The following is a 12,996-nucleotide window of genomic DNA, read 5'->3' as shown; positions in this document are numbered from 1 at the left end:
GCACAGGACCTTCTCCTTCACACTATACCTACGGAAACACAGAGTCACTACCCTTGGCGGCTCACTCACCTTTGGTACAGGCCTCCACGACCGATGAGCCCGATCCAGTTCATATCGGGAGGGATCCTCCCCCTCCCCCAATAGTTCCGCCAGCATCGCAGCAAAATACTCAGTCGGTCTCGGCCCTTCAACTCCTTCAGGCAGCCCCACAATCCTCAAGTTCTGTCGCCTGGATCTGTTTTCCAGGTCTTCCATTTTTCCTCGCAGATCCATATTAATCTCTTATCACCTTCCGCATCTCCTTCTCCATCGACGTAAGTTAATCACCATGCTGCAATAATGTCTCCTCCACTTCCTTCAGCGCCTCCCCTTGCTCCCGCACCTCCGCCACTGCGCTCGCCACCGCCGTGGTCACCGGGGAAATCGCCTCCTCCACCAGCACACTCAAAACCTCCCTCATCTCCTTCCTCATTGTCTCCATGTATTTTGTAAACTGCCTTTCGAATTCTGCAGCCATTACCTTAGTTATTTCTTCAGCCCTAAGCAATGCGGCCTCCCCTGATGCTCCAGCCTCCATTTTCCTGGGTGACCCCGCGGTGACCTTTCACAGCCATTTTCTTACTGGACCTCGACACATCCCTTCCCTGTACTTTCTCCTGGCCTTCACCGCCTTCGCTGCCCCTAGGACCGGGCGTCAATCCCCGACAACGCCGTTCCCGAACGGGAGCCCTCCAATGTGCGGCTGCCTCCCGCCCGCCATCACCGGAAGTCAGCCGTCACCGCTTCTTCAATGGCCTTTGTGAGATCTTTTCACAGTTGTTCCCACTGCTGCTAGAATTCAGCTTTAATAAAGGCCCTCGAGTCAGCTTGAGGCCTTTAAGCTCGCCCTTCCCCCATCTGCATGCTGGAAGAGGCTTTTGTCTCTGCTGTAGCTTCAGCCAAATCTTTCACTGTTTCTGCGGGTCTGGTAACCAAGAAACATACCGTTCCTGGGGGAAAGTACTCCTCCAACATTCATCTATGCCTTTTCATCAAAATTCCACCCCGTATTGCTTAAAAAAGAGCTCTTTTCTGTAACCTTGGGCAGGAGCTGCCTTGTGTGTGACCACTTACTCCATGGTGCACACCGGAAGCCCTCGAGATACAGTATTCTTAAGTGGAGGTCTAACCAAGCTCTCTGCAAAGCTGTAACATTACTTCATCCCTTTGTATTCTAGCTACTTGACATGGGTCTCACTCCCCACTCTTTTCATAGTCCTTCGGTTGTATTTCCAACATCTTCCTAACTCGGATAAATGTCGGCTATTCCTTCAACTTCACTGGGCCAAAATCCTGAAACTCCCCATTAACAGCCACTATGGGAATGTCAATACCAAGTCCAACAGCAGTGGCTGAAGACGATTTACCACCACCTTCTCAAGGAACACGAAGTGATGCACAATAAATGCCAGAAATGCTCAAATCTTGAGAACAAAATGTTAACATTTCCATAATGTGCCCTTTTGAAAATCAGTTGTTATTAGCAGAAGGAAAATTGGAGACAGGAGTGTTGAAATAGCTGAAGAAATTGAAAGAGACCGGGGTAGATAAACACCTGAGTTTGAAAAGGAAAATCTGGCTATCAGAGGAGAGTTCACATGACAGTGCTGGGTCCCATTTGATTAAATTCATGGAAGAAAACCCATCTGGTTCTGCAAAGGAGACATTCCGTGGCAATCTGCCAGAATGTTGTGTGCGTAGCTACGGAACTGGGAAGAGTTAAAGCTTTAGATTATATAGGTGGAATCAGGCAATTCAAACTAGTGAAAGAAAAATTTAGGACAGAAATTCTTACACCCAGGCGCGTGCGCACCACGCACAGTGATCAACATGAGGATCAGACGCTTCGAGATTAGATTGGATTGGATTGGACTTGTTTATTGTCACGTGTACCAAGGTACAGTGAAAAGTATTTTTCTGCGAGCAGCTCAACAGATCATTAAGTATATGAAAAGGAAATAAAAGAAAATACATAACAGGGCAACACAAGGTACACAATGTAACTACATAAGCACCGGCATCGGGTGAAGCATACAGGGTGTAGTGTTAATGAGGTCAGTCCATAAGAGGGTCATTTAGGAGTCTGGTAACAGCGGAGAAGAAGCTGTTTTTGAGTCTGTTTGTGCGTGTGTGATAGGGGAAGTGAGAAAATAAACTGGAATCATTTGGCAATTAGTTGTATGCGGGGGGGCTGGTTTAGCTCAGTTGGCTGGACAGCTAGTTTGTGATGCAAGGCCAACAGCATGGGTTAAATTCCGGTACCGGCTGAGGTTGTTTATGAAAGCCCCGCCTTCTCAACCTTGCCCTTCATCTGAGGTATGGTGATCGTCAGGTTAAATCACCACCAGTCAGCTCTCCCCGTCAAAGGGCAATGCAGCTATTGGTCATCTGGCTTTGATTAAAGAGTCATCCAGACCTCGAAATGTTAGCTGCCTTCTCTTTCCACAGATGCTGTTGGACCTGCTGACGTTGTCCAGTATTTTCTGTTTTGTTTCCGATTCCAGCATCCGCAGTAATTTGCTTTTATTTATGGTCATCTGGGACTATGGCGACTTTACTTTTTTTAGTTGCACGCTGCAATTAAGAGGTAGCAGGAGGAACGTTCAGCTTTGTGTTATTACGACAATGAAAATTTAAGGTGCCGTCTTGAGAGATGAGGAGTAATTTTACAACACCCTTTGGTGTGGCTGAGCTTCAAGAGGAGCAGTATAACCCAAATCCTCAAAACGGTATTTACTGTCAGTGAGGTGGGTCAGCTGGGCTCCAAGCATTACCATGGAAAGAATACTGGTTTGCCCTTAATTCTCAAAGTTTGCTTCAAAACAAGCACAATCTTGAGAACGGGCGGTGTCACTCGGTGTGGAGAAATCTGAAGAAAACCTGGAGCAGCAGTCTCTGGGGGCTTCCTGCCTGCTCCTGTGTCTATGTTCCAGGTCACATTCTGTCTGCCATGGCAAAACCAATAGAACCAATCTGCTAATAACTAGCGTACTACTTTCTGTCGAATGAAGAGATCATTTAGTGATAGGTTTTCTCTTTCCCAGACATCGATGCTGGATCCTCTTGCTCATTGTGCACTAACCACTCCAAAAACTTGCAGGATTATGGGAAAAGAGTAGCGAGGGCAGAGGTGGGAGTTGACAGTAATTGGATAGTTCTCTCAAATATTCAGCACGGGCAGGATGGGCTGAAGAGCATCCTTCTCCTGTGTGTGTTCCCTCCGGAGCACACACAACTGGGGAGTGTGTTCCCGAATATCTGCTCACCCAACCACCACACCCCTCTCCCCCGGGATGTTTTCTTTAAAAGGATTCCTATAAATCTACCTTTCAAAATAGAGACAATAGAAAGTTGAAGGGAAGGAAATCATGGCTTTTAGAACAGGTGAGGAGGAATGTGTGCGGACTCTCTACTTGTCATAGAAGATCATAGAACCCCTACAGTGCAGAAGGAGGCCACTCGGCCCATTGCGTCTGCATCGACCTTCCGAGAGAGCACTCGACCCTACCCTATCACCTGCACATCTTTGGATTGTGGGAGGAAACCGGAGCACAGACACTGGGAGAACATGCAATCTTTGCACAGTCGCCCAAGGCCGGTGCTGAACCCGGGTCCCTAGTGCTGTAACGCAGCAGTACTAACCACTGTGCCACCCTGGTGTCCGGGAGTTCATGCTGCAGAGTTTGAAACCCAGACTCAATTGGTTTGTCAGTAGTAGCAGAGGTTGCCAATGCCCCAGGATTGTCTTGGGAGTCCCCAGGAGCTGAAGAATAGTTTACAGGGCTCCGCTGCCAGCAGAAAACCCAAGAGAAAAGCCTGGGGATGTTTGAAATAAATCGTGCTTTTTGGACATGTTTGTTTAAAAGTTATAAAATATTAGAATGGGGAGAAAACCTGTTTGATCGCCTGTGAGAAAGTGGGGTATTGCGCAGATAGATCAATGACCAGTGTAGGGGCTGGGCAATTCGAGGCAAGTGAACCATATGATAAAACCTCCAGGGAAATGTCTAGCCAAAGTTCGCAACTTGACCGCACATGTGGAATTTTTTATTTTTATTGGGAATTCTTAGCTGGCATTCTTTCGTTCAGCTTGGGTGCTGACTTCTTTTTGCTTTTCTGTCTAGAGAATTATCCCGAAGTGGAGGTTGAGGCAAATAACCATGCTGCCCAAGGATTGGATGATGTTTCTGATATGCCTCAGACGCAATTCCAAGGGGTGCGCCATTCAGCTGCCGGAGGAGAGGAACTAGAGGAAGAAAGTATGTGACCTGGTGCTGCTCATTTATCGATCCTTCCCCCCAGCCCCTCAAATCCCACATCCTTTACTTTACATGGCCATTGGCCACTGTGCCAACCTTGAGAAATCCCTTCATAGGATCTCTCCACCTCCTTCTCTTCTTTAAGACCCTCAATAAACCCATCTCTTTAACCAAGCTCTTGGTTATCCTTACTAATATCTCCTCCTTTGGTGCCAGTTAATGACTGATTATGCTCCTGTGAAGCACCATGATTCATTTTCCTACGTTAAAGAGGCTGTAGAAATGCAGGTTGTTATCCAGCAAAGTCTGCACCTGGCTTAGTTAGTGGCACTGACACCACTGATTCACAAGGTTATCTTCCAGCTGAGACATTAAAGCAGGGTTGGACATAGAAGATCTCCCTCCCTCCCACTGGCATTATTGGATAGAAAGTAGAGGAATTATCCTGTTATCCTGGCCAACATTCCTCCCTCAAATAGCTTGGTATCAAACAGATGTTAACGCTGAACTGACTCCAAAGCATCGCTTTCCTTAGCTAACAGGTTGGACCCTGACTATGGATCAAATCACATCAGATTCAGCAAAATCACTTCACATTGGCACTGCAGTGGTAATGTGTGTGGAACCTCACCCCCCCCGCCATAATTTCAATAACCTTAACAGTTCCTCACTCCATTATATGGTTTTAAAAAAGCAATTTACTGTTAAAAATATAAGCATAAATACACTAATGAAATCTCGGCTCAATTACAGCAGCAAGGTAGACCATACACTGAACAGGGCTATAATAATAATAATTATGAATGGGCTATTGATGGTCTATTGGTCCAATTGGCTATTGTTCAAATTCACACGAGTCACCTCCCATCCTTATATCACCTTATCAGAATATCGAGCCAGAAGTGCCGAATGGGTGACCCATCTCAGCCTCCTATTCAGATTGCCAGCATCGCATATACCAGTCTTCAGTCAATTTTGATTCACTCCACATGATATCAAGAAACATGAATGATTGGATACTACAAGGGCTAGGGACCCTGACCAACATTTTGAAAATGCTACTGAAGACCTGGGCTCCAGAACTAGCTGTGTCCTTAGCCAAGCTGTTCCAGAACAGTCACAACACTGATTGGGCAATATAGAACATTTTCCAGGTATATCCTGTCCACAAAAAGCAGGCCAAATCCAATCAAGCTAATTACTGCCCCATCTGCCTACTCTTGACCATTGGGAAAGTGATGAAAGATGCTATCGCCAGTGCTATCTAACAGCACTTTATGATCTGACCGTATTACTGCTTTGGTTCAAACATGGACAAGAGTGGGAAGGTGTGAGTGGCTGCCCCTGACATCATGAGAGTATTTGAATTTGACTGTGGTGTCAAGGAGCCCCTCACAAAATAGAGTCAATGGGGGAGGGTGGATATTCTCCACTGGTTTGATTCATTCCTAACAGAAAGGAAGATGATTGTGGTTGTTTAAAGTTAATCATTTCAGCCCCTAGACATCACTGCAGGAGTTCCTCCAGATAGTGTCCTGGCCCCAGCCACCTTCAGCCGCTTCATTCATGACCTTTCTTCCATCATCAGGTCAGAAGTGGGCTTGTTCAGCACCATTCGCAACGCCTCAGATACTGAATCAGTCCATATCCTTCTGAGGCAAGACCTGGACAATATCCAGGCTTGGGCTTGAGAAGTGGCAAGAAACATTTGTGTCACACAAGTGCCATGAAACGACCATCTCCAACAAGTGCCAGGAAATGACCATCTCCAACTAACCACTCCCCTTGACATTCAATTGCATTACCATCACTGAATCCCCCACGAAAACATCATGAGGTTATCAATGCCCAAAAACTGAACTGAACCAGTCATAGAAATACTGTGGCAAAATCTCAGATTGGAGTCTGGGAATTCTGTGGTAGTAACTCACTTCCTGACTTCCCAAAGCCTGTTCACCGTCTACAAGAAACAAGTCAGCTGTGTGTTGGAATACTCCCCACTTGCCTGGATGAGTGCAGCTCCAACACTCTGGATACTTGACACCATCCTGAAGAAAGCAACCTGCATGATTGACACCCCATTCACTCCATCCATTATCATAGATCATAGAATTCACAGTGCAGGAGGCCATTTGGTGCATCGAGTCTACACCGCCCTGTGAAAGAGCACCCTACCTAAGCCCACATCTCCACCCCATCCCAGCAACCCCACCTAACATTTGGACTACGAGCAATTTAGCGTGACCAATCCACCTAACCTGCACATCTTTGGACTGAGAGGAAACCAGAGCACCCAGAGGAAACCCACACAGACACGGGGAGAAAGTGCAGACTCCGCACAGACAGTGACCCAAGCTGGGAATTGAAACCAGGTCCCTGGCGCTGTGAAGCAACAGTGCTAAACACTGTGCTACCGTGCCACTATTGACACATTGAGATGATACACTGCAACAACTTACCAAGGCTCCTTCAACAGCACCTTCCAAATTGGCAACTTTTATCACCTAGGACAAAAGAAGCAGATACATGGGAACAACACTGGCTCCAAGTTCTCCTCTAAGCCAGACTCAATCCTGACTATATCACTGTTCTTTCACTGGGTCAAAATTCTGGAATTCCATTCCTGACAGCATTGTGGATGTACGTACACCAAACGGATAGTTCAAGGCGGCGGCTCAGCACTACCTTCTCGAGTGCAATTAGGAATGGCCAATAAATGCTGGTCTAGCCAGCCAGGCCCACATCCAGTGAAATAATTTTAAAAAATCATTCTCATCCTTTCTCCCCTGTATTTAATCTAGATGTCCTTTAAAAGCACGTATCTAGGGGCAGCACGGTGGCACAGTGAGTATTACTGCTGCCTCACGGCGCCGAGGTCCCAGGTTCGATCCCGGCTCTGGGTCACTGTCCGTGTGGAGTTTGCACATTCTCCCCGTGTCTGCGTGGGTTTCGCCCCCACAACCCAAAAAGATGTGCAGGGTAGGTGGATTGGCCATGCTAAATTGCCCCATAATTGGAAAAAAATGAATTGGGTACTCTAAATTTATATTTAAAATTTTTTTTAAAAAGCACGTATCTATTTGCTTCAACTGCTCTATGCTGTCGCGAGTTCCACCTTCTTGTAGCACTCTGGTAAAGATGCTTTTCGTGAGCGGTTTTACGGATTTATGAGGGATTATCTTATTATTCATGGTCCGTAGTGGACTCTCCAGGTGTAAAATGTCTACTGTATTAAATCCCTTCATAATTTCAAAGACCTACATCAGGCCTTCTCTTTTCTGGAGAGAAAAGGCAGAATCTGTTCAATCTTTCCTGATGGTTATAACCTGCTAGTTCTGGTATTCTTGTAAATCTATTCACAGAGGGTGTGAAGCTTGGCTTGGGGGACTTCATCTTCTACAGTGTCCTGGTGGGCAAGGCTGCAGCGGGTGCCAGCGGAGATTGGAACACGACCTTGGCCTGCTTCATTGCCATTCTGATTGTAAGTTAAGAGGAGTGATTCTAACGTTTCATTGGAGGTTGCCAACTTTCCAGGGACTAAGATTAATATCCCAGGGAAGTGGGTGCAAGCAAAAAAACACGGGAGTAAAATTAAAGGAGTTGTTTACAAAGTTTTATTTTTTTTTCCTTTGTACACTTTTGTTAGATATAAATGTGTTGGGGGGGGGGTGACCAATGGTGAGAAAGTGGGGACAGGTCACGTGATGACTGCTCCAGGAATATGTCCCAGCAGAGTTGGCAATCCTATGTTTGTCCCATTTTGTACATTGGCAGCAACAAAGTCACCCCCTCTCTCTTTTTTCTTTCGACAGGGATTGTGCCTCACCCTCCTGCTGCTGGCCGTGTTTAAGAAAGCCTTGCCTGCACTCCCCATCTCAATCACCTTTGGCCTGGTGTTCTACTTCTCCACTGACAACCTGGTGCGGCCTTTCATGGACACGCTTGCTTCCCACCAGTTTTATATTTAGGGAGCAAGGCGTCCAACCCCCGTCTGATTAAAACCCCACCTCATTTGAACAGATGGTAGCCATGTGCCGGGTTGGGGAAAAATGAGCACTGATGTTACATTGTAGAGCTTTAAAAGGAGAAGGAATTATCATTTATATATTCATAATTTAATGATGCAAATATTCTAACCATTTTAAGTCTGACAAGCAAAGTGTGCAAGAATGAATTTTACAAAGTGTGTTTATAGAAATGAATTATAAAAAGTAAGTTTTATCAGTAACTTAAACCCACATTTAATTATGTTACCCCACTCCGTCCCCATCAAGGGTTTTGTTTTTAGTACAAGGAGCTGGAATAGAGGAGGAAAACTAGAAAGGCGGATGGAAAATGTGGCGCAGCGCAGAGTGATTTCGGACTGAAAAATACAGAAACTATTCTATTTTGTGTCAATGAAGAATTTTGTTTTTTGATCGCCAAGGTGGAGGGGAAAGAATTTGGTGGAGTAAAGATTTGGAGGTGAAGTGAGTTTATTATCCCAGTATTGATTTATCAATTTTTGATCACGAATATGAAGGTAAAAGATGCACAGTTTATGTAAATTTTATCCCACAGCCAACGATTTTAAGTTCTGCAGTCCTGCCACATCCAGCGTGAATTAGTGGCTAATTAAACAACTCACTGGAGGAGGAGGCTCCACAAATATTCCCATTCTCAATGATGAGTTGCCCAGCACATTAGTGCAAAAGATGAGGCTGAAGCATTCGCAATAATCTTCAGCCAGAAGTGCAAGTGGGTGATCCATCTCGACCTCCTCTGGAGGTCCCCAGCGTCATAGATCTTTAGCCAATCCAATTCACTCCATGTGATACCAATAAATAGCTGAAAGCATTGGACACGGCAAAGGCTATGGACCCTGACGATATTCCGGCAATAGTCCTGAAGACTTGTGTTCCAGATCTTTCTGTGCCCTTCGTCAAGCTGATCCAGTACAGCTACAACACTGGCATCTACCTGGCAAGGTGCAAAATTGCTCAGATATGTCCTGGACCGACAAATCCAATCCAGCCAATTACTGCCCCATCATCCTACCCGTATCATCAGAAAAGTGATGGAAAGGGGTCATCAAAAGCACTATCAAGCAGCACTTACCAAGTTCACGGACATTCAGTTTGGGTTCCTCCTGGGTCACTCAGCTCCTGACCTCATTACAGTTGAAACATGGACAAAAGAGCTGAACTTCAGAGGTGAGATGAGAGTGACTGCCCTTGATATCAAGGCAGCATGTGACCGTATGGCATCAAGGAACCCTACAAAAAAGTCAATTGGAATCGGGAGAAAACTCTCCGCTCGTTAGTCATAACCTGGCACAAAGAAAGATGGTTGTGGTGATTGGAAGTCAATCATCTCAGCTCCAGGATATCACTGCAGGAGTTCCTCAGGATAGTGTCCTAGGCCCCAACCATCTTCAGCTGCTTCATCAATGATCTTCCTTCCACCATAAGGCCAGAAGTGGGGATGTTTGCAGATGACTGCACAATGTTCACCACCATTCATGACTTCTCAGATACTGAAGCAGTTCATGTTCAAATGCAGCAAGACCTGGACGATCTAGTCTTGGGCTGAGAAGTAGCAAGTAACATTTATGCCATACAAGTGCCAGGCAATGACCAGCTCTATCAAGAGGATCTAACCATCATCCTTTGACATTACCATCGCTGAATCCCTGTATCAACATCCGAGGGGTTACCATTGACCAGAAACTGAACTGAACTAGCCATATAAATACTATGGCTACCAGAACAGGTCAGAAGCTAAGAATCCTGCAGATGTTCACCATCTACAAGGCACAGATCAGGAGTGTAATGGAATACTCTCCTCTTGCCTGGATGAGTGCAGCTCCAACAACACAAGAAACTCGACACCATCCAGGATAAAGCAGCCCACTCATTTCATTGCTACCTCTTCCACAAGCATTCAATCCCTCCACCACTGACTAACAATGGCAGCCGTGTGTACCATCTACAAGATGCACTGCAGCACCTTCCAAACCCACGACCATTACCACCTAGAAGGATAAGGGCAGCAGGTACCCAGGAACCCCACCTGGAGGTTCCCCTCAAAGTCACTCAACATCCTGACTTGAAAATCTATCATTCCTTCCCTGTTGCTGGGTCAAAACCTTAGCATTCCCTCCCTAACAGCATTGTGGCTGTGCCTGCGCTTCAGGGACTGCAGCAGTTCAAGATGGCAGCTCATCACCACCTTCTGAAGGGCAACTAGGGATGGGCAATAACTGCTGGTCTATAGAGAGATGCCACTCCCCATAAATTAATCAAATATAATGTTGCAGAACCAGTGCTCCTCCGGTCAGTGAAGGAAGAGTCACCTCCATGTTGCGTTTACCAATTAATGTGTCAAGGATAATTCCATTTGGTTATTTTAAAAGAACTTTAAAACAAATGTTTAACGGCACTAGAACTGTGAATATGATCACCAGCTGGATCATTTGCAGCAAATTGCAAATACTGTGTGTGTAAGGAAGTGATTTGTATGTAATAATCTCACCAAAACATTACCTCAGGTTTTTGTACAGTAAGTAAAATAGAATTCCACAATTATCTCAGTTATAATCATTGGGGGAGTACCCAATAAAATGTTTTATTAAATGCATTGTATAAAGTGCAGCCTTTTTAGAAATTAGAAACTTTAAAATATCCTGTTCCCTGAGTGGAGCTTCATCCAATAGAAGCATACATCTGGGGTAAGGCTTTAAGTATACTCTGTCACAAGCCACATTCTCCACTTTGATTTTGAGGTGGCACAGTGGTTAGAACTGCTGCCTCACAGCACCAGGGACCCGGGTTCAATTCTGGCCGTAGGTCATTGTCTGTGTAAAGTTTCTCCCCGTATCTGCGTGTTTCCCCTCCCAGTCCAAAGATGTGCAGATTAGATGGATTGGCCATGCTAAATTGCCCGTGTTCAGGGATGTGTAGGTTAGGTTGAGGGGTTGTTGGGATAAGGCAGGGAAGTGGGCTTGGGCGGAGTGATCTTTCAGAGGGGTCTAGTAGACTCGATGGGCGAATGACTACCTTCTGCACCATAGGGATTCTATGAATACTCCTAACTGGGTTCCTATATAGCAATGCCTTGCACCAGGACTACAGCTTCATAAAATTAATCTTGGATGTCTCTGATTCCGGAGGGAGAAAATCTGTATTGGTAATTCATGTAAAAGTATTATAACTGCAGCGTGCTGGAGCTTAAAAACCATCCCCAAACCTCAAAAAGAATAAGGACAGAAGGATCAAAAGTACATTAATTTATGATTGGCAAAATAACTTTTTTTGAGAGAAAGTTATGATTTTGGAATACTGGCTAAAAGGGTGGTGGAAGTCATTTATTAGTAACATACAAAAGGGAGTAAGGAAAATATTCACAGGGCATTTGGGAGAGAGTCTTAATTGGATAATTCGACCAGAGAGCATAATGGGCCAAATGAGTGCCTTCTGTACTCTTATCATTCCAAGATTCGTATCAATACATTTGCAGAAAATGTCATGCAGCTACAATCTTTTATTGACCTTCTGAAATCACCTTTCTCCTTCTCGGGTGGAGTAAAATGATCAAGTGTTTCCGAGAAATGTAGTATATTCACTTGTATTATTAAATTAATGCAAGTTGTCCTAACTGAATTAAGTGAATCCACAACCACTACCATCTAGAAGGACAAAGGCAGCAGGTACATGGGAACAGCACCATTTGGAAGTTCCCATTCAAGGAAATATATCGCCGTTCCTTCACTGTAGCTGGGTCAAAATCCTGGAACTCTCTCCCTAATAGCACTGTAGGTGGACCGACACCACATAAGACTTCACTGACTCAAGGCGTCTGCTCCTCGCCACCTTCTCAAAAACCATTTGGGATGAGCAATAAATGCTGGCCTGGTCAGCAATGCCCATACCCCACTAATTAAAAACAAATCAACTGGTCACTTGCTGCCTCAGAAATGACATTGGGTTCAGGCCTCATATCATCAAAATGTAAACAGACGGCTTGTTCATTCATGATGCAATATCATGTATGAAAGACCTAGTTTATAGATGGGCAGCACGGTAGCACAACGGTTAGCAAAATTGCTTCACAGCTCCAGGGTCCCAGATTCGATTCTCGGCGGAGTCTGCACGTTCTCCTTGTGTCTGCGTGGGTTTCCTCCGGGTGCTCTGGTTTCTTCCCACAGTCTAAAGATGTGCAGGTTAGGTGGATTGGCCATGCTACATTGCCCTTAGTGTCCAAAAAGGTATGGTGGGGTTAGGGGGTTGGTGTGGGCTTAAGTAGGGTGCTCTTTCCAAGGGCTGGTGCAGACACGAGGGGCCGAATGGCCTCCTGCACTGTAAATTCTATGATGATATGTCAAGAGAGATGCATAGATAAGCCTGTTGGATAGTTAATTCCAGTAAAGTTCAAAAGGTATCAATGACAGACTATAAACTTATAACACCTGTTTACTATGTAATATAGCTTTCCTCACTATCACCCAAAATTCCTCATCTTTGTATCAATTTTAACATGATATTGCCAATTCCAAATATGTTTGATAAGAGCTGGCTATAAGGTCGTGTTCTCCAAACTGAGAAATAACTATCAACTCTAACCTGTTTTCTGGCAACCAACTTACCATGTATATGGCTGACCTTAGTTACATCATGGCCCATAACTTCCTCAGGGTGAATCCCTAGCAGACTGCAGACTG

At 45.2% G+C, this 12,996-nt stretch overlaps 1 protein-coding gene across 1 annotated transcript in view; it reads left to right on the top strand.

The window, feature by feature from the left end:
• psen2 (presenilin 2) overlaps nucleotides 1-8,771 on the top strand; it is a 37,788-nt gene extending 29,017 nt beyond the window's left edge. Inside the window, exons 9-11 of the mRNA XM_038800595.1 lie at nucleotides 4,164-4,298; nucleotides 7,661-7,779; nucleotides 8,111-8,771. Of these exons, the coding sequence (XP_038656523.1) occupies nucleotides 4,164-4,298; nucleotides 7,661-7,779; nucleotides 8,111-8,266 (410 nt within the window). The 3' untranslated portion in view covers nucleotides 8,267-8,771. The remainder of the gene's footprint in view (nucleotides 1-4,163; nucleotides 4,299-7,660; nucleotides 7,780-8,110) is intronic.
• Nucleotides 8,772-12,996: the final 4,225 nt, after the last annotated feature.

This window comes from Scyliorhinus canicula, chromosome 6 (genome assembly GCF_902713615.1).
Source record: "Scyliorhinus canicula chromosome 6, sScyCan1.1, whole genome shotgun sequence".
In the NCBI taxonomy this organism is placed as follows: domain Eukaryota; kingdom Metazoa; phylum Chordata; class Chondrichthyes; order Carcharhiniformes; family Scyliorhinidae; genus Scyliorhinus; species Scyliorhinus canicula.
The sequence above is the reverse complement of the archived record's forward strand: the minus strand, read 5'-3'. Positions and strand labels throughout refer to the sequence as shown.